General features: G+C 38.1%; 1 protein-coding gene across 1 annotated transcript in view; it reads right to left on the bottom strand.

Moving 5' to 3' along the window:
* Positions 1-1597: 1597 nt before the first annotated feature.
* Positions 1598-26943, bottom strand: part of LOC117334202 (leucine-rich repeat serine/threonine-protein kinase 1-like) — a 48523-nt gene continuing 23177 nt past the window's right edge. Inside the window, exons 10-29 of the mRNA XM_033893687.1 lie at positions 26736-26871; positions 26010-26166; positions 24324-24500; positions 23556-23662; positions 21644-21744; positions 18904-19023; positions 18183-18350; positions 15962-16166; positions 14738-14992; positions 13731-14022; positions 12658-12936; positions 12010-12236; positions 11063-11604; positions 10089-10346; positions 8872-9096; positions 8484-8612; positions 7954-8145; positions 6399-6560; positions 5854-5979; positions 1598-5273 (exon numbers count right to left, since the gene is read on the bottom strand). Of these exons, the coding sequence (XP_033749578.1) occupies positions 4125-5273; positions 5854-5979; positions 6399-6560; positions 7954-8145; positions 8484-8612; positions 8872-9096; positions 10089-10346; positions 11063-11604; positions 12010-12236; positions 12658-12936; positions 13731-14022; positions 14738-14992; positions 15962-16166; positions 18183-18350; positions 18904-19023; positions 21644-21744; positions 23556-23662; positions 24324-24500; positions 26010-26166; positions 26736-26871 (5007 nt within the window). The 3' untranslated portion in view covers positions 1598-4124. The remainder of the gene's footprint in view (positions 5274-5853; positions 5980-6398; positions 6561-7953; positions 8146-8483; positions 8613-8871; positions 9097-10088; positions 10347-11062; positions 11605-12009; positions 12237-12657; positions 12937-13730; positions 14023-14737; positions 14993-15961; positions 16167-18182; positions 18351-18903; positions 19024-21643; positions 21745-23555; positions 23663-24323; positions 24501-26009; positions 26167-26735; positions 26872-26943) is intronic.

The raw sequence follows: 26943 nt of genomic DNA on the forward strand, positions 1-26943 counted from the left end.
AAAACTACCTCTCTTCAAGGACATAATACTCATTTTTAACAAAGTTTCCCAAGTAGGACACTAATCTTTTCAAAAAAGACCCTCAGTCCATCTGGGATCTACATTGTAGCGCCAATCAAACCGCAAATATAACAAGGGTAAAGAACAATATATGCCTGTTAAATATGAGGTCAATTTAAGGAAAACAAGTAACCTAAGGTCTCCAACTCATTAGATACAACTTGATATCTGATTATACAAATGGCAATACCTTTTGCAAAAATAGTCAAATCAAAATTCTTTTTTCGAGAAATATCCTGTTTGTGAAACGCATTTCATGCAAAAACTGGCTGTTGTAAATAGGCAACAGTAACTGAGAAATTCCCCAGACAAATGGCCATAACACTGAACAAGACTATAGTAGCAGGTCAAAATTTGCATTCTTATGAACACTTACACATATAATGTTTAGCTGTTGTATATAGAAGAGTAAAGCTCCCATATTGCACCTCTGTGGGTGTATTAACTTAACAATGGTAACACATAGTTGATTTTTAGTAAACATATGACAAACACTGATTAATACTTTATAGAAATTTTCATTGTTAAATACTTCATTTTAACACTGAAAACATAAATCAGATAAAACACCAGCAATACTTGTTCTGGCTAATATGTACCTGCAGGTGTATCCACAACATTGACACTGAATTGGGTCAACATTATTACTTATATAATTGTTGACATTATAAAAACTAGCATCATTCTTAACCTTATTATAACTTAATAATTGTCAACATTATCATAACTGATATTATTTTCCAACATTATGTTAACTATAATATTATTGCCAACATTATTGAAATATTAACTGTCAAAATTGTATATAATTGTCAACATTATTATAACTAATATTATTGTTATCATGATGTTAAGTGAAACAATTGTCAACGTTACTATATCAATATTATAACTATATATTTGTCACATTATCTTAATATTAAATATAAATGTAACATTGTTATTATCAATGTTATTAATAATAACATTGTCAACATTCCGATACAGACTATAACATAGAAAACAATGGACACATTACGTATGAGTTTGATCTGAGACAAACATTCTTCAACCTCAATATTGTATTTCATAAAAGCTAACTCTGTTTTCTTGATGTCAAGCAATGATCACATTGAAGCAATACATTACTGTATGTACATTAAAATAAGCCCCTTTCCACATTGTGAAAGTTTAGTACTGTAATTGCCCTCAAATAAGCCCCCTCCCCACCTGTAAAAGTTAAGTACCATATTTGCCATCAACTAAGCCCGGGCCTCCACAATTGTAAAAGTTGTGATATTGTTGTTCCAATGTTGTCCTACCTTTTTCTATTCCTTTATAAAGTGCACAATGCTAGCTTGTATCATATCACCAAGTACAGTACGTAGTACATCGTCGGGACTACGGTATCGTGTCGCCAAGTACAGTACGTAGTACATCGGCGGGACTACGGTATCGTGTCGCCAAGTACAGTACGTAGTACATCGGCGGGACTACGGTATCGTGTCACCAAGTACAGTACGTAGTACATCGGCGGGGCTACGGTATTGTGTCGGTATCGTGTCGCCAAGTACAGTACGTAGTACATCGGCGGGGCTACGGTATCGTGTCGCCAAGTACAGTACGTAGTACATCGGCGGGACTACGGTATCGTGTCACCAAGTACAGTACGTAGTACATCGTCGGGACTATGGTATCGTGTCGCCAAGTACAGTACGTAGTACATCGGCGGGACTACGGTATCGTGTCACCAAGTACAGTACGTAGTACATCGGCGGGGCTACGGTATCGTGTCACCAAGTACAGTACGTAGTACATCGGCGGGACTACGGTATCGTGTCACCAAGTACAGTACGTAGTACATCGGCGGGGCTACGGTATCGTGTCACCAAGTACAGTACGTAGTACATCGGCGGGACTACAGTATCGTATCACCAAGTACAGTACATAGTACATCGGCGGGACTACGGTATCGTGTCACCAAGTACAGTACGTAGTACATCGGCGGGACTACAATATCGTATCACCAAGTACAGTACGTAGTACATCGGAGGGGCTACAGTATCGTGTCACCAAGTACAGTATGTAGTACATCGGCGGGACTACGGTATCGTGTCACCAAGTACAGTACACGTTGGGGCCACCAGAGAGCCGATCTATTACAGGGCAGGTCTTCAACCAACAGCAACAAAGCCATACCGGAGTACTGACATTGTACTGCTATGGTAGTCCCTTTGCTTGCTCCAGCAGCAGATACATGAATTTTTGTACATGTTCAAAATTTCATACCATCTCTTGCCACTGCTATTTTTATGACAATGTTCTTATGCTGTCCTGATGATTTACTACTGGTCTTAGCCATGCTATACCGTTGAACTGCTGTATGAGTACCGAACCCCCGATAATTGCCAAATGATCTTGTATAGTTCTAGGTATCAAAATCAGCAAAGTGCGACAGCTATAGACCCTTATGGAGTAGATTTGATGGTAAATCGGTACATTCATGGCACTATTTATCAACATTACAATCTGTTTATTGATCTGTTAAACATTTTGGGAATAAGTCTCTGAATTAGTATGTTGAGAAAATATGTTAATAGATATTAGACACATAAGCCCCTTCAGTGATCATATTAATTAATTTGGAGTTTTATATACATGTACTGCTATATCACAGCAACACAGCCGTCTCAAAGCGGATCACAAATTATTACCCATGGTTATTTGGCCTTTAGCAACCAATCAATGTCTGAGGAGCATACAGCTGGAGCTGCCATTTCGGCGCTAACAACATTTCTCGCACTTCCCTACCACATACTCATTTACAGCTGAATCTACTGGAACACAACAGGGTAAAGTATCATGTTAAAGGATACAACAAAGCACCGATGTGGGGACTTGTACTAGTGACCCCTCGGTCACCTAGCCCTGCATCCTACCACTAGACCACTGTTTCATTTTGAATGTTTGAAAATTCAAGTACACAGTATACGTACCTACAAGAAAATTCAATCTGGTGTGTTTTTAATGGTATTGCGTGGAAGGTAGCCTGAGCTTCCTCCGACCCCATCACTGTATATTTTGATATCTATCTATCTACTAGTACATGTCTCTATATTGCTCTAGACCAAATTTGGTCCAAATTCATTCAGACCTTGATTAAACATTGACAGTGTCTATATTGCTCTTGACCAAATTTGGTCAAAATTTATTCAGTCCTTGATAAAAAGAAATCTTTGCCAGAGAGATGGACGGATGATCCAGTGCTGATTTGTCCTTTGGACTAGGAGAACAATAAGCAAGCATCCAGGTTAATATTTATATGTATTATATAATAACAATCTATGGTAGGAGATATACTCTAGAATACAATGACATACTCAATGGTCTCATATCAATCTGTCCACTACACGGGCTGAATGTATGTTATATGTATATAATTGTACATATTAATATTCCATGCATTATATGATTGTTCCAGCACTTGTCATAATATCACAGTTTTTAAAATTTACCGTACCATTATCACATTTGTTATAATTTATATATGAAGTATGATCAGAGGATATGAGAACCAACACTTTAAATGGTGGAGATCTCCTTGCCATGGACAAATGTCCAACAGTATTCAATAAGGAATCTTGTTATGTGGTGAACAAAATATTTGGAAATAAAGACTTCTCAACATCAATAATGTCGAGAAGGTTTTATTTTCAAATATAATGAATCTAATATGAATTTAACACTTCTTTAGTACATGTCAATGAACTCTAAAAATATCTGGTCATACTTGGTAACTCACTTCACTCATCTCATGAAACTTTCAGCCTTAAACATCACAGTTTGTCACAAATAAAATCAAATTGATCAGAAAATTGCTGAAATTCCATGGAATTTGCAGTACGAAACTTTCAAAATTCAAGGCTTGCACTGTTGATTGCTATTACGAAAACCAAAAAATCTTTTAAAACTGCTTTGGCAAAAGTAGAAAATTGTCATGGAAGTAATATCTACCAATGTTTCAAGGGTTAGTTTCACCAGTTGGGGCCTACAGACAATTCATTTATTGGAAACTCCCTTATTTATTAATTGTCTTCTGAAATATTGCCAGGTATCTGGAGTTTTTTGGCCTTTAGAAATCGTGAAACTTTCTTCACTTTCTCTTCCTGAGCTTTCACTTTCCAGTATCTCCGAATATTGGCAATGTGTTGGCAACAGTAAGCATCCCAGGCGATGAGATGTGAACTTGTCAGACTGTCTCGTATCAGAGTCACCACGACGTTGTTGACACACAGCAGCGATTCCACAACACAATGATCTGCTTGATTATACTGGACTGTTCCAGTCTTTCCTGTCACTCGACAATGCTCATTTCTACAATTCAACACTGCTATTACATCCCCTTTCTTGAAGGATTTAAAGTTTGAGGTGCAGATAATGAGGATGTCTCCACGGTTACGACTTACCCAGATAGTGTCGCCAACAACCCCTATCGAGTCAATGACCACTGCGCTGAGTGAGTAGCGTCGAGACGTGGCCGGAAGTGTATCATATTTCTTAGTCTGTGGTGCTTCTGTTTCCGATAACACTAGTTCGCTGTGGCGTCTTTCTCGGGGAGGCAGTTTGGGAGGAATTTCATTGACAATGGGGTTACGTGGTGGTAGTGTTGGTGGGAACTCCAGTTCAGAACTGCTCCTGAAAGATGAAGTGTCACTATTTCTATCAGTCTCACCATCATCTTCGATTCTCTGAATTACGTCCATTGAGATTTCTTTAGCCATGTTCATGTTGTGGGGGTTGGGCAGATCACAGTTGTAGATATTTGTTGCTATGCCCATATCTGTGTCGAGTTCCACCACACACGCTGTGTCCCTCATCAAACACCACACCTGTCCTTCTCCTTTTATTAAACTCTGTACACACAGGCCGTCGCCATAGTCAGGGACACATTCCTGAACCATTTTGCCAACTGGAATCCTACTTTCAACCAATGAAATGGATATATTGTAAATAACAATGTCTGAGCCACATCCAACCCATAATTCTTCACCTTTACTGGACACGACATGCAATGCACAACAGGCCTCTTTATCAGAAAGCTGCTGACTCCCTCGCTGACACGACCATCCACTATTTGAAACTTCGCTGAGGAATGACTTCCGATTAGATGGTACACTTGTTGTATATGTTCTTAACTTTCCATTGTGTAGTGTCACAAATAGCTTCTTTTCCGCCTGAAACAGTGAAGAGGATTTAGGAAAAAAAAATTCTTTCAATTAATGAATGTCCATTTCCATTGACTATAGACATATAAGTACAATAAAGGCTGCTGAAGGGTTTGTATTTTTTAGATATTTTCCATAAAAAAAAAATTATAAATTCATAAGATACTATGAAAATAGAATTTTTAATGAAAACTATGTTCCATCTCATAAACTCTATGAAAAATAATCCCTTTTCCTTGAAACTTTTAGTACTATTCCCCAATATAGAAAAAATTGGCCACCTGAACAAAATAGACTCGTGGTGCACACTGTTTTAACATCAAGCAGTTACTTTATCTATGAAAGTTTTTCTTGTGTTTCTTCTACTTCTCTCTTAGCTAGCTGTTGTAACGTAATAGAAATACCATTACTTATATGTGCACAGAAGAACTGACATTTTGGAAACACCTAGTAGCTTCTGAGAAATCCTATTAACAAACTTCACTATTAATTAAATGTTCATTACAAATTCCAGAAACAAATTTCTTCATTATAAAGGAAATGCTACCAGAAATGTAGCCTTCAGAGATTTTAGCCTTTGATGTTTTACCTTTGTTTTGCCTTTAAGGTACAAAATGTTTGTAGGAATACCATCACAGGAGAACGTCGTCTGACGTTGGAGCTGTCCTGATGTAAGTTGTCTCCACACTTCAATGATTCCCCCGTCACTTTCGTCCTGTCATTTTAAGGATGGACATGACATGATAGTAAATATCCTAATTATGATGACTAAAGGACACCTTTATGGCATAAGCTCATAGATCACTGGTCCTGGGCCAAAAATGAATCCATGATAAAACTAAATCTAGTTCTAACGTTTTAGAATACTTCAACATATGTGTATGCACAGAGAAGAAATTTAAAAGACCTTGTGAGGTATATATACATGTACTTTAGAATAGTAATACCAAATAATGTCTTCCTTATCAAAGAATACAAAAACCAAGGTGAAGAGATACTTCCCAAACTCTTTTTATTTAATTATTATTAATTGGCAAAAAATGCAAAGAAATTATTAATTTGGTTCAAAACAATACAAAAGAGCAAAACGGAGAGATGTTTTATCATTTATATTGTGTTACCATGTTTACTTACTTCAGAGCCGAGCCAAACTTCCTGGTCTACCTTACACATACAGGTGACTGTAGGACCAGCTAGAGGCTTCTTGTCGTGATAGGTACAGCTGGCCATGTCCACGATGGTGAAGCTTCTCTCCATGTCTCCCCCTTCCCATAGCCACACCAGACACCTGTCACCCTGTAAAATAGTTCCTGTTTAGTATATATATATTGTGTCTGACCCTTCCCATAGCCACACCAGACACCTGTCACCCTGTAAAATAGTTCCTGTTTAGTATATATGTATATTGTGTCTGACCCTTCCCATAGATACACCAGACACTTGTCACCCTGTAAAATAGTTCCTATTTAGTATATATATATATTGTGTCTGACCCTTCCCATAGCCACACCAGACACTTGTCACCCTGTAAAATAGTTCCTGTTTAGTATATATATTGTGTCTGACCCTTCCCATAGATACACCGGACACTTGTCGCCCTGTAAAATAGTTCCTGTTTAGTATATATATATATTGTGTCTGACCCTTCCCATAGCCACACCAGACACTTGTCACCCTGTAAAATAGTTCCTATTTAGTTTACATATATTGTGTCTGACCCTTCCCATAGCTACACCAGACACTGGTCACCCTGTAAAATAGTTCCTGTTTAGTATACATATATTGTGTCTGACCCTTCCCATAGACACACCAGACACTTGTCACCCTGTAAAATAGTTCCTGTTTAGTATATATATATGTATATTGTGTCTGACCCTTCCCATAGATACACCAGACCCTTGTCACCATATAAAATAGTTCCTGTTTAGTATATATATGTATACTGTGTCTGACACCTTCCCATAGCCACACCAGACACTGGTCACCCTGTAAAATAGTTCCTGTTAAGTATATATGTATATTGTGTCTGACCCTTCCCATAGATACACCAGACACCTGTCATCCTGTATAATAGTTCCTGTTTAGTATAACCAAATCATAATCAGGGTAGGGAAAACTGATTCAGGACAGGGTATGGTATTGTCAGGGTAGGGAAAACTGATTCAGGACAGGGTATGGTATTGTCAGGGTAGGGAAAACTGGGCCGGGACATGGTATGGTATTGTCAGGGTAGGGAAAACTGGGCTGGGACATGGTATGGTATTGTCAGGGTAGGGAAAACTGGGCCGGGACATGGTATGGTATTGTCAGGGTAGGGAAAACTGATACAGGACAGGGCATGGTATTGTAAGGACAGGAAAAACCACCGGCCTACGGTCAGTACCTGGCAACTGCCCCACACAAGTCATCTAATCAGCTGAATATTAGACCCAGAAATCGACACAATCATTCCTATTTTGTTTGATTTAATTCCCCCAAATTGATCACTATTGTTGAGTTAATTGTAAAAATATATTTAATTATGGTATCTGATGCACTTACCATAAAGATAAATCCAATGAAAATGTATGTTACAATACTTTGTCAAAATATGACTGAAATATCAAAATGGGCATGTACAAAGTACTATGCAATTTACAATATCTTAAAAATATTTTTAAAACACTTGAAAATACAAAATAAAACCTACTTCTGTGACTGAGGCTATCAAGTCTATTTCCCCATGGAGTTTGTCAAAGTGTTTGTGTTTACACAGGAAGTGGACACTGCGCAGACTATCAGCCACAATCTCCATAGCTGAGGGCCGATCAGTACCCTTGTCTTTCCAGCATCGCTCCATCAACTCCTCCAGTTGTGGGAAACGTGTGTCTATGTTGAAACTCTGAAAGGGAGAGGCTGATGTACATGTAGTATCAGTTTCTAGCTATGTAGGAGGATCATTTGATAAGTTCTGCCATAATATGGCTCTTTTATGAACAAGTAACAGAATAGCTCTTGTCAAACTGCAACGGAATTTAAACAGCAATGCATGTGCAAATTTTTAACACAACTTGACAAAAATTGAGAAGATAAATTAGGCATAGTTGGATAGTATGACCAGTTTCTTTATTAACATGAATAATATCTGACAGGACAAGCAATACTTCTGCTGTTTCAATAGCAGTAATCTTCTTTTCTCAAAGATTTGTAGCTTTAACGATAAGTGTTCCAAGTGGTTACCTTCAGACTCGGACGCTTGCCTTCGTGTTTAACAGCCGTGGTGATTTGACCAATATTGCGAAGTTCTCCATAGGGCCTCTCTCCTGACACCACTTCATAGACAACCATCGCAAACGAAAAAATATCCACCTGCATAGACAATAATTGATCATCATAATTTTCCTAAAATACAGCAACAACTTATAGATCTATAAACCAATTATGCAAAGAACAGTTATTTTTAAAAATCAAAATTGTCAAAATGGAAATTGATTTCAGACTATTTCAATATACCAAATTGTAGATATTTGTGATTTTAATCCATTGCCCATCTCTATTTTGTAGAGACTTTGATTAAGCCTAAAGGAATTATAAAAAAATACTCACATAAATACTGATAATAACTTACTTTTTCATCATAGAACTGTGAGTCCATGATTTCAGGTGCCTGATAGCCAGGAGTACCCACAAGGCCAAGGGTTCCCCCAGTGCTGTAGAACTTTGAGATTCCATAGTCAGACAGCTTCACATTCACTGGAGCAGCGAGGTCAAGTGTTGTGACCAAGATGTTGTCTGATTTGAGGTCACGGTAAATAATTCCATGCTTGTGTAAGTACTCCAAACCACTTGCAATCTGAAAGTTTAGTGATTTATTAGATAACAAATACAGATAAAACATTTACTTTACTTTACTTGAGGTTGATACAAGGCTTTATTAAAACCTGCCCTCAATGAATATCACTTTCCTCATTTTGTAAAATCCTCTACTTATATTAGTTTATGATGGAATAATACAGTTAAGGCATTCTTCATTTCTAGGAAACAATGACTGCCTTGAGAGACTGTTGGGATTACCGAGACAATTTGCATTGAAAACATCAACATGTCTCCACATAACACTGACTGAATGGCTGAGAGACAACAGGCTTACACTGACTTAAATGTATTTTATAGTTCTAATTTATACAGGAGAGACTTCTAACATTAAAACCATAGGAAGTATGCTTCCTTCCAAACTGTATTCAGTTACATGAACATGAGTTGTATATGAAATGAGGTCATTGTTACCCATATTTCCCCATTCCCTGTGCTGCTTATGCTCAGAATTAGATTATTTTTGTCAGAAATACCAAATTCCAAATTATTTTAAAAGACTGAACAGTTGAACAATGTTTACCATTAAAGAAAAGGCTCATATACAGATGTCTGTACATGGCTAGGTATAAGTTCAATCATGGTTTTTTTTTGGCCACACTTACAAAAAATTCCTGATATCTGGGTTTCCTAATCGACCAATTTTCTTTTAAAATGACACAAAATGGTCCCAAGTGTAAAATTGCCTGGAGGTAATTGGGATATATTGGACAAGGTTATCAAAAATTCATGATGGGATATTCTGAATCATTAATTTTCAGGGTATATATTTATATGTACTTAAAATAATTTTTTAAAAAGAAGGGGGGGGAGGGGGGAGAGGGGTGTTTAATCTAGAACTAAAGCAAGAGGGGTAGATAATACTTATAAGGAAATACAAATTCAGATGATGATGACAACGACGACGATGATGATGATTTTAAGGAAATGGAATGGTTCTAAGGTCACAGTAGATGTAAAGCCAAAATTTACCTGAAATACCATCTTGAAGGTCAAGTCCTTACTCAAAATCATTTTGAATAATTTGTCACGGTCACGGTGTTTATTGAACGGTTTCCGGTTGACTTTTTCTGAATCAAGGACGTTTCGAAGGCTTCCTAGGGCAGCAAACTCCAGGCACATGAGAAGTTTGGGTTTGACACATATGCCAATGAAAGAGATTACACATGGATGATGAAGCTTGCTGGTCACTGCAACCTCCTGTCTCATCTCCATAAATGACTTCCATGCCTAGAACAGTAAACTATTATGATTATAACTGTGTTTATTTTCAAATAAGCTCCCTACCCAAGTGTAAAAGTCCAGTATCATATTTATACAAACGTGAAACCTTTCTCCATTAGTGAAAAACTTTAGTATCATATTTATCCTCAAATAAACCCCTTCCCAAGTGTACAAGCTTAGTACCATATTTATCATGATAATGGGCCTATTGGTTATTGAGAAAAAGTCATTAAAAAATTTGACACCTGTGACCTTGAAAGTAGGTCCAAAATCATTCATATGAGCTAGCATTGTATCCTTTATCCAAGCATGTTACTGGCTCGATATCATGACCTTGGGGGGTCTTGGTTATTGAAAAGTTGTTTCAAGATTACATTTGACCCCTGGGACCTTGAAAGCAGGTCAAAGTCATTCATTTGAACTTCCTAGCCATTGATCCCTGCATTTTTCTGTCCTAATCTCATGGCCCTGGTCATTCATTTGAACAAACATTGTAGCCCTTCATCCCAGCATGCTATTGGCGCAATATCATGACCCTGGGGCTCTCAGTTATTGAGTCATTTGCATATGAATTGAAATACAGCTTCTGTATTTATTACACTTTTGGTGTAGTGATACATGTGATTATCTTCGTGAAGAAGTTATCATACTACCAAATCAAACTCACTACATTCTCTACTACAAAATGATTAATGATGAAAGATGATATTATTTCAACAAACCTTCATACTATTTCCTTCGTCACTATCAAAATGCCCAGTTGTCTGATGGGGTTCCTTAAAGTTTCCATATGGGTTTCTTTCATCTTCAATATCCGAAAGTGTTGTATATGGTGACTTTTTTGGCAGAGGTTGCGGCCAGCTGCTTTTTCCACTGTCCATACTGTCAGGTCCAGAAGAACAACTCGGCATGCCGTGATAATACTTGACTGCCACATCAACGTTGCCATATCTACCTTTGTACACTGACCCACTGACCCCTCGTCCAAGGACCTCATCCTGCTGGACCTCCAAACAAGCCTGGTCCAAATGGTACTCCTGTGGAATTTCCTTGACGAGAAGTTCTGGGACAAGTTGGTCAAGTGGAATAAGTGCTCCTGTCTTACAGAACATAGTGTCATCAGTGAGAACAATACGCGAGCAGTGCTCCACAGTGAAATGGTCAAAGGTGGAGGGCAGTGAGGACGTAGAGATGTCATAGCAGTGCTGACACAGAGCATATCTCTGAACACGTGGCTCACCCGACTCATCCCAATCCAACAGACCTGAAAGTACACACATACTCAAACATGTATGTAATATAAAAGAGTGATGAACAAAAGGTCTAGAGGGCCTGCATTGCTCACCTGGATATTCCAGTGATCATGGCAAAATATTCACTTAGGTAATAACACCAAATCAATATTTTCCCATTTTGGGATCCAACATGCATGGAAACCAATACATTTCACTTTTCTTTAACAAAAATCAAGCTTTCTGGTTACAAAGAAAATTCAAATCAAATGCAGTTCCAGAGTTGGGGGGGATACACAAATACAATATTCAATTCTCTTTGCCAAAGACTGGCAGGGAAAGGTCAATCGTTTTTGGCTAGAAGTCTCAAGATATATAAATATCGGCCAAAATGACAAGCAGACATCTGGACAGGATAGTAATGCCTGGATCCCTACCTGGATAATGGTCAGTCAAGAGATCGTCAATCTCGTCTACAATGGTGCCCATGATGGAAAACTCATCCACTGTGGAATGGACGACGACTAGGATACCCATCTTGGAAGGCCTGTCTTTCCCCTGTGGTATGCGAATTGTCTCCAATTTCAAGTATCCAGTTGCATGCCTCATACACATGCCATCTTGCCAGTAAATCATGTCTTTCTTCTTGATGTGAAGACCATTTCTATCAAAGGTAAAGGGTCAAAGTTTCTATCAAGGGTTTCTTTCAAGGATATGGAATCAAACTCTTAAAATCTCAAACAGAATATATTTTGATAATATCACAACATTCATTTTTTATTAAATTACCACATTTTAGTACTAGAGTCATCCACTGTTATACCGCCACCTTCTGTCCCACACCGATTTTGGCGGTATAATGGGGTTTTATATAGCTGGGAAATCCATTCCCAACAAAATCATGGTGTCACGCAAGGTTGGTGGTACAAGAGTGGTGGTATACCAGAGGATGACTATATCCTACCACTCTGTCAAAAGACAACTTTCCATATTAATCAAAACTCTATTTTTAGAGTGTATCAAACTTTTCACATGATTTAAAAAAATATTGTCTATAAAGAATCATTTAAAAATCTAATATTTACAAATGTCCTGAAAACTGCCTTCCAACAATGGTGTGCTGCATTCGGCTCTGACAAACAGTACGAGTTGCTGCCTGTTTATTCCCCGACACTGATGACTGAAATACCCAATTTGGCTGCTCCAGCAGCTGCAGGCGTGCCATTATACGTGATAGGAGCCGACTCCAGAACCCAGTAGGTATAAAGGCCATCTGATAGAGCCGATACACATTGTTACCACTATAATCCTGTGAATGAAGCTGCAGACCCGGACTTTGTGACAAACGGCCTGGGATAAATAATCTAGAAATAAAATGACACATCATATACTTCCACATGCATACACAGGAAAATGTACACAACTAATATTAACTGATTATTTTCAGTTTTTAGTGTAACAGAGTGCATGATTAATCAAATTTAATCAATTACTTCCTCTAGGGATCAAAGCCTGGAACTCTTGATTTCTAGTCTGACACTTGTTAAGTTACTATTTTATCATTGTATTATAAAATATTTTGGCCCTTTGTAATGTTTACCTTTTCAGATGAAAATAGTAACCAATTTTCATAATTTTGTTAACTTGTTTGCCCATTGTTTTATGGTTCCTTTACCAGTCAGTGTGATTCTGAGGTAGGTTTTATTTGTGGTATAGTAACTGAAGGCTATCTCGGTTACCAGCCAGTGTGATTTTGAGGTAGGTTTTATTTGTAGTATAGTAACTCGAAGCTATCTCGGTTACCAGCCAGTGTGATTTTGAGGTAGGTTTTATTTGTAGTATAGTAACTGAAGTCTATATCAGTGAATATCCTTCAGGTTCTGGCTTGTTGCATGCTAATCAAGATTTGGGTAAATGCCTTGCACAATGACATAACCACAAGAGCACAGGATGGTCTGTGATATTAGCTTCCTGAGAAATACAAACTGCCCTAAGTAGGCATCGATCCACACACCTTGGATCTTCATCTCAGACTTCATTGGTCCGATGCTCTACTGACTACGCTATCAAAGCCTATCAATACATTTATAAATACTTAACCATCAACAACAAACACAATAGACCTCATACCTTCTCATTTATCATTTCGACAACCTACCTTCGGCCATTGTCAACAGACAGTGCAATTTCAAACCGCTCCAAAAGCTGAAGGTATTGGCCGATGTACTCGTCTGGGAATCTTGGGTCGTTTTTGTACCTATTCATCACGTCTGTAACGTTTATCTTTCCGTCGTGTCCTATCTGGCTGTCTATGCCATCACTGTCTTCAATAAGAACCTTGGCGAGGAGATCACACAGCCAGGTAGGGTCGAGGATGTACATGGTGTTAAGGCCCCGTAACTGATCACGGTAGTGAAGAAGTGAGCCTGTCTCCACTAAAAACTGGGTCACTGTGATAAAGATTATTACAATAAGTTGGGAATTAATCTAAAAAGCTTAATTAGCTGGTAATTTCACTGTCAATTTTTTTTTGTTAAACATTATCAAATAATGGTGTTTTCCAACACAAACACAGGTGCTTGAAGAAGTTATAAATTTTCTAAACAATTTTGTTTTCTAGAGTTTGAGAAGGAAATCAATTACAGTATAATGCCCCATATCTGAACTTTTTGTTTTTCAGACTCCTCCTGTGTCACCAGTGAAATCATATTCAAACATCTGCAAAGCCCACCAGATTACGTTTCAGTAGTTCAGATGTGTCTGGCGTCCGACTGTATAGTAGTCTGCATAAATTCTTAAAGAACCAATCTTCACATTTCTTACTGCAGTAGTAATTCCATTCAATATAAGTCTTTTCAGATATAAATTCTCTGATGTTTTATTCAAACATTGGTGTTTTGGAGACTTGGTGAGTCTAGAAAAATTGTGTAAAATTTGTTAAAACTGGCCAAATACTTCTCAGACTAAAAATTGTAGAAAACAAATTACTACTTTTGAATTAGGTAATGATCATGAATACCAAGTTTTACAAAATATTATTAAAAGAAAAAGGAGTATTTCAGACTAAAAGACTGACACCCTCATTTCAGTATTCCCCATCTTCATCAGAGGGGTACAATTGAAATCATCAGTTAGATACGTTCATTCATCGCTCACACTCCTCACCTGCAGCTATATCATCCTCTGTAGTGATGTCATTGTTAGGAATTGACCTTATGACCGCTTGAAACTCCTCCTCCTCGATGAAGGGTGGATCTCCTTTACTCAGTTTCACAGACAGCTTTTGTTCTATGGCTTTCTCTACAGCTATGTATGAGAGTGGTACTTTACGATTGAGCAGACGACCATTCTCCAAGCCCTTAGCAGGGTCATACATGTTAGAGGCAATCTCAAACAGCCTCTGCTTCAGTTGTGGAATTCCTAGACAGAAAAAAAAATTAATTTCTCTGTTGGTTTTAACAAGAAATTTTGAAATCTTGAGAAAGAATTGTGGAAAATATTGTAAAACTAGAAAATGTCTGTAAGACATAATTATACGACACCCCGAAACCTCAGTAGTTCGTGAGATTAGCTAATTATATTGCATCGGGATGGGATGGGAAGGAACGGGACGGGCTGGAGTGGGACGGGACGGGTCGGACATGGGTCACTATAACATTGTATGAATTTGAAAGTCACTTAAACTAACATTGAAGACAAATGAGATGTGTACAATCATTTTCAGTTCATATTTGATTATAGATTAATCAGATTAAGCTGAAAAAAATTCTTGGAGGAGTAGGCAAAATTATATCAGTATATGCTCAAATTAGAATTGTTAGGAAAACAAGATGTTGAAGAACTCGGTTCAGATTAAAACAAAGTGAGTGTGGACTCACATATATAATCACAGCCCTGTATATTGTGTGTACATGTACTTGTAATAATATTTCAAAAAATGGTAAACTGTGACCTTGACCCTTTAACCTTTTATTTGACCTACACAGGACCTGGTGTATAATGTTTTTTTATGATACTTACGGTAATGATCAGATTTGAATACAAACTATATCTGTTGAGATCTCAAGCATCATGAAATATCTTGCATATATTAAGTTCTTTATTCAAAAATGGTCGAATGTCACCTTTGACCCTTTCACCTTGCATGACAAATGACTACAGTACAAAAATTCACCAATACATTTAAAACAAACCATAATCATGTACCGCCCAACTTTCACTAAGTTGTATAGTTACACAGAATATTACCACATAGACTACAAGAACTGGTGAAGTTTGTGAAGATTCTAATTTACATATTAAATTAACTCAAGAATTTAACCAACCTTCTAAGTTACATAAATAACCTCAAGAATTTGACTAACATATAACCTCAAGAAATCGACCAACCTTCCTTGGTTGTACAGGAAACAGGAATTATGTTGTTAAGATCGAGCTGGCTACAAAGATGACTACTGGAGCTCTTCGGACCGTAGCGTTCTATCACAAAGTTCAGCATGCGCATCACCTTCTCGTCGCGTTGAGCATCTGCCAAGTGTTTGTTCTTGTCTAAGAATGTGGTAACCAGAATCACCCTGGAGTTTGGAGTCCTGGCCTAAAGTACAAAATTAAAAGTTAAAATTTTGATCATATAACAAAATTTTCCGACTTGCTTTTAAATTAAACAATAAATATATCATCAATAAGCTGTACTCATTCACCGAAAACTTTAATTCATAGAACTTACATAAATTCATACCAACTCAGCAAACAAGCGCTAAAGTCAATTAACTGAAGACCAGTATGATTGTGTTGTAAGAGGGACTTGGAGGAATAAAGATACTGTACAGCCAGTGTCCTAACTTACCTCTATACTGTACAGCCAGTGTCCTAACATACCTCTATACTGTACAGCCAGTGTCCTAACTTACCTCTATACTGCACAGTCTGTGTCCTAACTTACCTCTATACTGTACAGCCAGTGTCCTAACTTACCTCTATACTGTACAGCCAGTGTCCTAACTTACCTCTATACTGTACAGCCAGTGTCCTAACTTACCTCTATACTGTACAGCCAGTGTCCTAACTTACCTCTATACTGTACAGCCAGTGTCCTTACTTACCTCTATACTGTACAGCCAATGTCCTAACTTACCTCTATACTGTACAGCCAGTGTCCTAACTTACCTCTATACTGTACAGCCAGTGTCCTAACTTACCTCTATACTGTACAGCCAGTGTCCTAACTTACCTCTATACTGTACAGCCAGTGTCCTAACTTACCTCTATACTGTACAGCCAGTGTCCTTACTTACCTCTATACTGTACAGCCAATGTCCTAACTTACCTCTATACTGTACAGCCAGTGTCCTAACTTACCTCTATACTGTACAGCCAATGTCCTAACTTACCTCTATACTGTACAGCCAGTGTCCTAACTTACCTCTATACTGTACAGCCAGTGTCCTAACTTACCTCTATACTGTACAGCCAGTGTCCTAACTTACCTCTATACTGTACAGCCAATGTCCTAACTTACCTCTATACTGTACAGCCAGTGTCCTAACTTACCTCTATACTGTACAGCCAATGTCCTAACTTACCTCTATACTGTACAGCCAGTGTCCTAACTTACCTCTATACTGTACAGCCAGTGTCCTAGCTTACCTCTATACTGTACAGCCAATGTCCTAACTTACCTCTATACTGTACAGCCAGTGTCCTAGCTTACCTCTATACTGTACAGCCAGTGTCCTAACTTACCTCTATACTGTACAGCCAATGTCCTAACTTACCTCCATACTGTACAGCCAGTGTCTTAACTTACCTCTATACTGTACAGCCAGTGTCCTAACTTACCTCTATACTGTACAGCCAGTGTCCTAACTTACCTCTATACTGTACAGCCAGTGTCCTAACTTACCTCTATACTGTACAGTCTGTGTGTGTCCTAACTTACCTCTATACTGTACAGCCAGTGTCCTAACTTACCTCTATAATGTACAGCCAGTGTCCTAACTTACCTCTATACTGTACAGTCTGTGTCCTAACTTACCTCTATACTGTACAGCCAGTGTCCTAACTTACCTCTATACTGTACAGCCAGTGTCCTAACTTACCTCTATACTGTACAGCCAGTGTCCTAACTTACCTCTATACTGTACAGCCTGTGTCCTAACTTACCTCTATACTGTACAGCCAGTGTCCTAACTTACCTCTATACTGTACAGCCAGTGTCCTAACTTACCTCTATACTGTACAGTCTATGTCCTAACTTACCTCTATACTGTACAGCCAATGTCCTAACTTACCTCTATACTGTACAGCCAGTGTCCTAACTTACCTCTATACTGTACAGTCAGTGTCCTAACTTACCTCTATACTGTACAGCCAGTGTCCTAACTTACCTGTATACTGTACAGCCAGTGTCCTAACTTACCTCCATACTGTACAGCCTGTGTCCTAACTTACCTCCATACTGTACAGCCAGTGTCCTTACTTACCTCTATACTGTACAGTCAGTGTCCTAACTTACCTCTATACTGTACAGCCAGTGTCCTAACTTACCTCTATACTGTACAGTCTGTGTCCTAACTTACCTCTATACTGTACAGCCAGTGTCCTAACTTACCTCTATACTGTACAGCCAGTGTCCTAACTTGTCCAGTTCAGTATCCAGTGACCAGATGTCCCAAACGAGAATGTAGAGCGAGTTCCGCGTGAAGAAGCACTGTTGAGCAGGAATGTAGTGGTCGGAGCATGCCATGTCCCATACAGACAATGCAATGTCAGGGCTGCGCTATATAAATCATACAAGTATCGGATGCTAACTTATAAGATCTGATATCAAAATAAATCGTTAAGATAACTTTACAAAATTAGACTATAACAAACAGATACTGTGACTCAATTACAAAATGTATACCCCTTCACATCAATGTGGACGTGTATACTGCAAATAACAAACCTCATGGAACATGAAAAATATAAAATAATTAGGGCAATTCGTCAACTTTGAACTTGATCTAGGTTGGGCAGATGCAAAGCTGACAGCCACTGTATTTAAATATCAATGTAGTCAATATCTTGGTTATTTAGAAGAATTATTGCTTAAAGTAAAAGTTAAAACCAAATGCCTTGCTGCTGCACCAGGTTATAAGTGCACTTGCCCCATGGGCACTAAAACCAGACACTCAGAAAATCAAATAAATTGTGGAAAGTAAAAGAATACTTTTTTTCTAATTTAGAATAAAGTTTTTGAACCTCCCCCCCCCCCCCCCCCCCCAAAAAAAAAAAATGGGAGCAATAAAAAAACACTTTCAGTACTACAGACTGCAAAAGCATAGGCCTACCTTAAATATTGTGTTTCCTGAGGCTGACAGTTTCATTTCCCATCTATGTATCCCAGACCCGTGAAATGTGGACATTTTATTTCCATGCAGCAGTCCAGCTAGAGTTGTCTTCCCTTTGTCCTGCAAATATATATGTGAATGTATATAACTGCTTCTGCCAGGTACAGTATTAAGTTTCTGTGAAAAAAATGTCAACTCATGTTGTGGTTGGATTTATAATCCTGGAATGGTTTACATGAACCAGAAATATCCTGAGATAAATTCTTAAAATCTTTCATTGAAATTTTCATCATCTCTTGTTTCAGAATTGCTTTTATAAAACATCCATAATACTCATCAGATACAGTAAAACACGTTTAGTACAAACACGCTTATAGCGATTTAAAGGATATTGTGAACCGATTCTGATTCCCCAGCTATTCTCCCTCTTAAAATTACTTCTATGTAATTCTATATCAATATTGCGAATTTCACATAGCGAAATATTGTCTATAACGAACCAATTAAGCAGTCCCTCCAGCTGAGATTCCATGTTATTTTAACACTGTAGTACAAACCCATCTTCCCCAGTTGGAAAGTCATGCGCTGGTGATCACGACCGTGTCACCGAGAGGTGCCTGAGGGTACATTTCAGGGTATATATTTGTACGGCTATTGAATTGGTGAGTTGTGTTTTCCATGACTTCTGAATAAAGTGAGTTGTTTTATCCATGTTTATGTCAAGCTGTTAATCCATTCTTAGATGTCTTATTGTGTACACAGTACATGTATGTTTTGCAATGGCTTTATCATCAAGTGACTGAGAGCTAGTGAAAACGAGGCTTCCGGGGTAAAGGTCACCACGACCGATTTCGTCGGTAGACTGATACATATGTTAATTATGAAAGACGTTATGAACATTTCGGACAGTGAAGACGTGGAGAAAATAGAGACAGAGGAGGAACATTCCATAATCGGTGGTGCTACGGCGAGTGATTGTTTACATGAAACGGGCCGTTTTCTGGAGTCTCAAAATGATACGTCAAATGTTTTTAGTATTTTCTACACACTTGCCTCAAGTGAAAAGTTTCGTCAGAAAGTTATAACTGACTTAAAATAATTTCATCGCTTTTAATTTTTACTTGCTTGTATTTTTATTTAAATATTTTCATAAAGCGAAGTTTTTAGGAAAAAACAATAAAATTCGTAATACATGTAATACGGACTATCAATATAACGAACTGATTCAGTTGGTCCCCTGGGATTCATTATAACTGTGTTTTACTGTATATGTTAAATGAATACATTATTTTATACCTCCCTATTCTATTCCATGAATCATCTTACCCTCTTTGAATCAAGTTAAAGCTGCCATAATATTGTGAACTCATGATTATAGTCTATATATAATAAAACCTTTTTATATATTAAGACTGCCTGGTTTGGTTCTCAACATAATTCACTGTACATGAACTTCTATATAAAGACTGCCTGGTTTGGTTCTCAACATGATTCACTGTACATGAACTTCCATAAAAAGGCTACCTGGTTTGGTTCTCAACATAATTCACTGTACATGAACTTCTATATAAAGACTGCCTGGTTTGGTTCTCAACATAATTCACTGTACATGAACTTCTATATAAAGACTGCCTGGTTTGGTTCTCAACATAATTCACTGTACATGAACTTCTATATAAAGACTGCCTGGTTTGGTTCTCAACATAATTCACTGTACATGAACTTCTATATAAAGACTGCCTGGTTTGGTTCTCAACATGATTCACTGTACATGAACTTCTATATAAAGACTGCCTGGTTTGGTTCTCAACATAATTCACTGTACATGAACTTCTATATAAAGACTGCCTGGTTTGGTTCTCAACATGATTCACTGTACATGAACTTCTATATAAAGACTGCCTGGTTTGGTTCTCAACATAATTCACTGTACATGAACTTCTATATAAAGACTGCCTGGTTTGGTTCTCAACATGATTCACTGTACATGAACTTCTATATAAAGACTGCCTGGTTTGGTTCTCAACATAATTCACTGTACATGAACTTCCATAAAAAGGCTACCTGGTTTGGTTCTCAACATAATTCACTGTACATGAACTTCTATATAAAGACTGCCTGGTTTGGTTCTCAACATAATTCACTGTACATGAACTTCTATATAAAGACTGCCTGGTTTGGTTCTCAACATGATTCACTGTACATGAACTTCTATATAAAGACTGCCTGGTTTGGTTCTCAACATAATTCACTGTACATGAACTTCCATAAAAAGGCTACCTGTTTATCATGTCACATTTTTGTTCCCAATGTAACAATCGACTGTAACTTAACCTCTATATAAAGGCCACCTGTGTATAACGGTCCCATTTTATGTTGTGTGTTGTTCCCAATGTAACAATCGACTGTAACTTAACCTCTATATAAAGGCCACCTGTGTATAAAGGTCCCATTTTATGTCGTGTGTTGTTCCCAATGTAACAATCGACTGTAATTTAACCTTGAAGGCCACCTTTGTATAAAGGTCATATATAATTTGATGTTTTGTTCCTAATTTAACCTCTATATAAAGGTCACCAAGGTTACATTTCTCTGCTCCTGTGTGACAGTTACGATATAGTTTTAACTGTATACTCTTATATCTCCCAACTTTAATACTTATCATGACAATAATTATATTTTTTTTCACTACCTGTTAATCAAAAATCAATTTCAGCAGATAAAAAGATGGACTTGATACCTTCTTGCCTAGAATGACGAGCTTGATCTTGTTGTAGGGTTTACTTTTTCTTAATTGATGCTGTAGATTCAAGATGGTGTCCTTTGTCCACTTGCAAGGATCTGTAAACATTACAATAATTAAGGTTTAGATGACAATAAATAATTGGTAGATAAAGTTCTAACTTAATCCTGTTGTTCTAGGACAACTGCATACTAATACATTTTGATATTGTGGAGTTTAATTTTGCTGGTCTTTGAAATGTGTTATTAATCTGGAAAATTGCATTTTGAAACCAAAATATGTTTTACATAGATATAGACACTCAGCCATATTTCTTATGAAAAGTAAAGTCTGGACTTAACCTAATATTGTGTCCCCCTACTGTGGCTAAGTTACCAGTGTTCCAATGTAATGAAAGTTGTTTACAAAGTATTAAATGTTTTATTGTCTGCAAGCGAAACCTGACTTTATCGACCACTGACTTATACAATATCCTGTAACATCTGACCATATCCAACAGAACTGTGGCATGTTCCACCTTCATTGCTGACACTGTCATTACCGACACACTGTCATATCCGACACATCGACTCGACCCACGCCAGTAAAGTCAGGTTTCACTGTCACCACTGACACTGTCTTTACTGACAAACTGTGATATCCGACACATTGACTCGGCCCCATACAGTGCCAGTAAAGTCCAGTTTCACTGTACCTGAATTCAAATACTGTCTCCAATGATTTTGTTTGCTGGGTTTATCACACCATGAACAGCCAGGGTCATTTTGAGGTGGTGTTGACTTGTAGTAGTTGGTGACTACCTAACTGAACAACTTATGGGAGTCTCGCCATCTAGAGCAATAAGGGTGAAGTGTCTTGCCCAAGGACAAAACCAGGACAACACTTTATCGACTGGTCTATTTCTCAGCTTCCTAAGAAACACAAACTGATATGGGTAGATGAATTTGAACCACACATCTCAGATCTTCTCCCGAGTTTATGTGGTCAGCGCTCCAACCCCACATCTCAGATCTTCTCCCGATTTTATGTGGTCAGCGCTCCAACCCCACATCTCAGATCTTCTCCCGAGTTTATGTTGTCAGCGCTCCAACCCCACATCTCAGATCTTCTCCCGAGTTTATGTTGTCAGCGCTCTAACTCCACATCTCAGATCTTCTCCCGAGTTTATGTGGTCAGCGCTCTAACCCCACATCTCGGATCTTCTCCCGAGTTTATGTGGTCAGCGCTCTAACCCCACATCTCAGATCTTCTCCCGAGTTTATGTGGTCAGCGCTCTAACCCCACATTTCAGAACTTCTCCCGAGTTTATGTTGTCAGCGCTCTAACTCCACATCTCGGATCTTCTCCCGAGTTTATGTGGTCAGCGCTCCAACCCCACATCTCAGATCTTCTCCCGAGTTTATGTGGTCAGCGCTCCAACCCCACATCTCAGATCTTCTCCCAAGTTTATGTTGTCAGCGCTCTAACCCATATCTCAGATCTTCTCCCGAGTTTACGTAATCAGCGCTCTAACCCCAAAACAGATGTTCTCCCAAGTTTACGTAATCAGCGCTCTAACCCCACATCTCAGATCTTCTCCCGAGTTTATGTGGTCAGCGCTCTAACCCCACATCTCGGATCTTCTCCCTGAGTTTATGTGGTCAGCGCTCTAACCCCACATCTCAGATCTTCTCCCGAGTTTATGTGGTCAGCGCTCCAACCCCACATCTCAGATCTTCTCCCGAGTTTATGTTGTCAGCGCTCTAACTCCACATCTCAGATCTTCTCCCGAGTTTACGTAATCAGCGCTCTAACCTCACACCTCAGATCTTCTCCCGAGTTTATGTGGTCAGCGCTCTAATCGATTGAGCTATCAAGGCTTCCAATGAACCAATTGTCAAGACTAATACTGTACATTATAGACTTTTACCTTCAGTTTGGGTGATGGTCTGCTTGACCCCAGTTTCCTGCAACTGTAGGGAAGTCAGTGAAATCAGCTTCCCCATCTCGTTAGGTAACGTCTTTATGGCTGGATTTCTAAAGAAATCACCATCACTTACAAAACATGTACATAAATAGAGGTAATAAAATATGCATTAATAAGTAAAGTCATATGTACCATGATTGTACTTTAGGGAAATAGCTAATGCATGCTGGGCAATACCCCATATTCAATTAAACTTATAATTACCTCATCCTTTAATCCTGTAATGTCCACCACTTAACATGAATACTTGTAAAGAATTCACATAATTATCTGAACATGTGTACAGTAGAATATTTAAATGACATGTTCCCCGAGTGGTTTGTACATGTGTCATTCTGCTGTATTCCACTTTCATGTAATACACCAAACTTTAACTGACTGCCTTACAGTACTCGACCAGCAATAAGCCCCCACCCCTAGTACGAAAGGGGACTGGAGGCTTATTGCCAATCAGGGACTTATTACTGGTCAAGTACAGTTAGGCATAAGGCAGACAGTTTGGTGACTGACACTTACTGACTCTAAGTATGGGGGGATGGTAGTTTTACAGGACAATAAGTCCCCATCCCTAGTAGGAAAGGGGAGCAGGCTTATTGTTGCACAGGGGCTTATTGTTGTTTGCTTCTTCAAGCTTCTGTAATTTGTATACTATGAATAAGGTTAATTATTTGAATTAATGTCTGCCTTTAGACTTCGTTTTGCTTGACCTACTTTGACAGGTTTAGGGTTGTTAAGGAGGCGAGATGACAGATGCCCTCTGGCACACATTCCAAATGATTATCTCCAAGGTTAAGGTCATGAAGGCAGTGAGTCAGGAACTTGGGAAGGGTTATTCTTGATGTGTTGACCGATGAACTGGCCGATGGACGTCGCAGTACCTGTAGCTGTCTGTAAAAGAAAATGGGGGTAATGCTGATCACTCATATTTTCATCTATATACATCAGATTTTATCAATACAGAGCAACCCGCTTATTTGCATAGCCCTTTTTCCATGACAAAATATGCAAATAACCGGAGTATTCGTATAGGCGGAGTTGGGTTTTGGCCCCTCTTATACACTATGTAGATCGTCAGGTAGGTACTCAAAACGGGCGCTATATGATTGTTTACGTTATTTGCATTAAAAATATAATAAAAAAACATTATTTAAAATATAAGAGTAAATACGAAATAAATGGGTTGTTATTCTTTGTAAATGTACAAATATTTGCATATACTTCATCGTTTTCTACTTGTCACTCCCGAGTCTGTGGGTCCGATATCGGTCATATATACGCGTGGGTTGGCACTACGATGTACAACGTGATCGTTTCAATTAACATTCATTATCGTCTCAAATGCGTTTTGTTCCTGCTATGAGTATATTAGTTGTTTGATCATAGATGATGAACTGCTTAAGCAATATACTGTCTTAAATGACCGTGAGATGTGTATTGTCGTTAGGGTTTGTTTTGGAAAATGGCGCACACACACAAAGAGTTGTCGTTCATTACACATATGCCCCCACAATGCAACGCGCCTAGTAAACAATCATGGCGATCGCAACCTGCCTCAGTGAGTGTTCAAGTGCACAGAACACAGGTTTGGATCGATGCTATAATAAATAAACAAATCTCATCAAAAGATGAGGCATATAAATATTTTATTCAGTAATTCTTCTTCACAATGCTACTGATATGGTCTGGATAATAACTAAATGTCGATATCGATGCATCGAACATAACCTGTTTTGACGAAGTGGGATAACGTTCTACATCGTGTCGAATCAATGTGTAAGCTAAAAAACTTTTCTTAAAACTTTTATTACGGGAAAATCACAAAAATACCCTGAAATCAATTAAAATTTTTCGATTTTTTTGAATTTTTATATGCATATAAGCGGGAGTCGGTGTTTTAGTCGATGCAAATACACGGGATTAAAATACAAAGATAAAGAAGAAAATAATCGGGACCTGAGAATTTCATGCAAATAAGCGGGATATTCAAATAACCGATATGCAAATAAGTGGGCTCCTCTGTATTTGGTATGATGAATTAAATCCCAGGTATTCAAAGACTGGTTGCTACGAAAATCTAAATGAACAGTTAATGTCATGACAAATAATCCAAATATACATGTTGGTATGACAATCTAAATGAACAGTTATTGTCATGATAACCAATCCAAATACATGTTGCTATGACAATCTAAATGAACAGTTATTGTCATGACTTCTTGTACCTAATTGAACATTGGTTGTGACAGCAACCAATTTGAATACTTATTGCTGTGCAAACCTATCTGAACATTGGTTGTCATGACTTATAACTACCTAACCGATCATTGTTGTCATGACATTGTGAACATATTTGAACAGTTGTTTTCAGGAAAACTCACCAATTTAAGGACAACATACCTAAATACTGTTCCTGTGGTGTTTGGAGATGACAATGGAGAAAGTCCCAGCTCGTTACCATGGAGATTGAGCAGGTAGAGTTGTGGACAGTCCCATATCTCTGGTTTGGGTAATGTAGTCAGGCTATTGTTGGACACAATCAAATCTGTCAGTGCACCTGGATGTAGTCATAAAATATATATATTAGACTTAGTGTTAATTGTAAAGTACAGGGATTTACGCAGAGGAATTTTGAAATGTGATTTGTTTTTATTAACAGTAAAAGTATATTTTTTGTGATCTTATTCTATCCATGAAACATAGGGGGAAAAAGAACTCTTCAAAATTAAATAAAATTGCAGCAATTACTGGTGTCAACAATACATGTAGTGGTTACAAACCTGAAACAAAGACGTACAGAAACCATAACTGTACTTCTCATAACATCAATACATCATTTGTATAGATAAAACAAAGCTTTATAAGGTAGTCAATGATACGTACTGATCCTCAAGTCTGCCTGCTAACATTTCAGTGTAAATGTTAACTGAAGTTATGTCATTGTCCTGCAGCCGTCCTTAAATGACAACAGCTGTTGACAGGATGTTAAACAATACAAAATCAAACCATTGTCCTGCAATAAGCATAATTATCCCCAACTTCTAATCCCCTAGTTTTAATCAAAGTGTGCATGTTGCAAGCTTGAGCTTACAAACAGATACATTGTGTAGATAACAAAAGCCTTACAAAGTTTAACAATGCTTTCTGCAAGAACCTCCAGCTTGTTGTTGTCAAGGTTAAGATGCTGAAGACAGCCACACCAAAACATCTCAATGTCTGGTGGAAATCGTTCGAGTTCATTAAACGCCAAATTCAGCTGTAACTGAAATGTAGAAAAAGGCACAGATAAACAAACGTCCTCAGTAAAGCAATGCATGACCTGTACAGGCCAACA

The sequence above is a fragment of the Pecten maximus genome, chromosome 9 (genome assembly GCF_902652985.1).
Source record: "Pecten maximus chromosome 9, xPecMax1.1, whole genome shotgun sequence".
Classification (NCBI taxonomy): domain Eukaryota; kingdom Metazoa; phylum Mollusca; class Bivalvia; order Pectinida; family Pectinidae; genus Pecten; species Pecten maximus.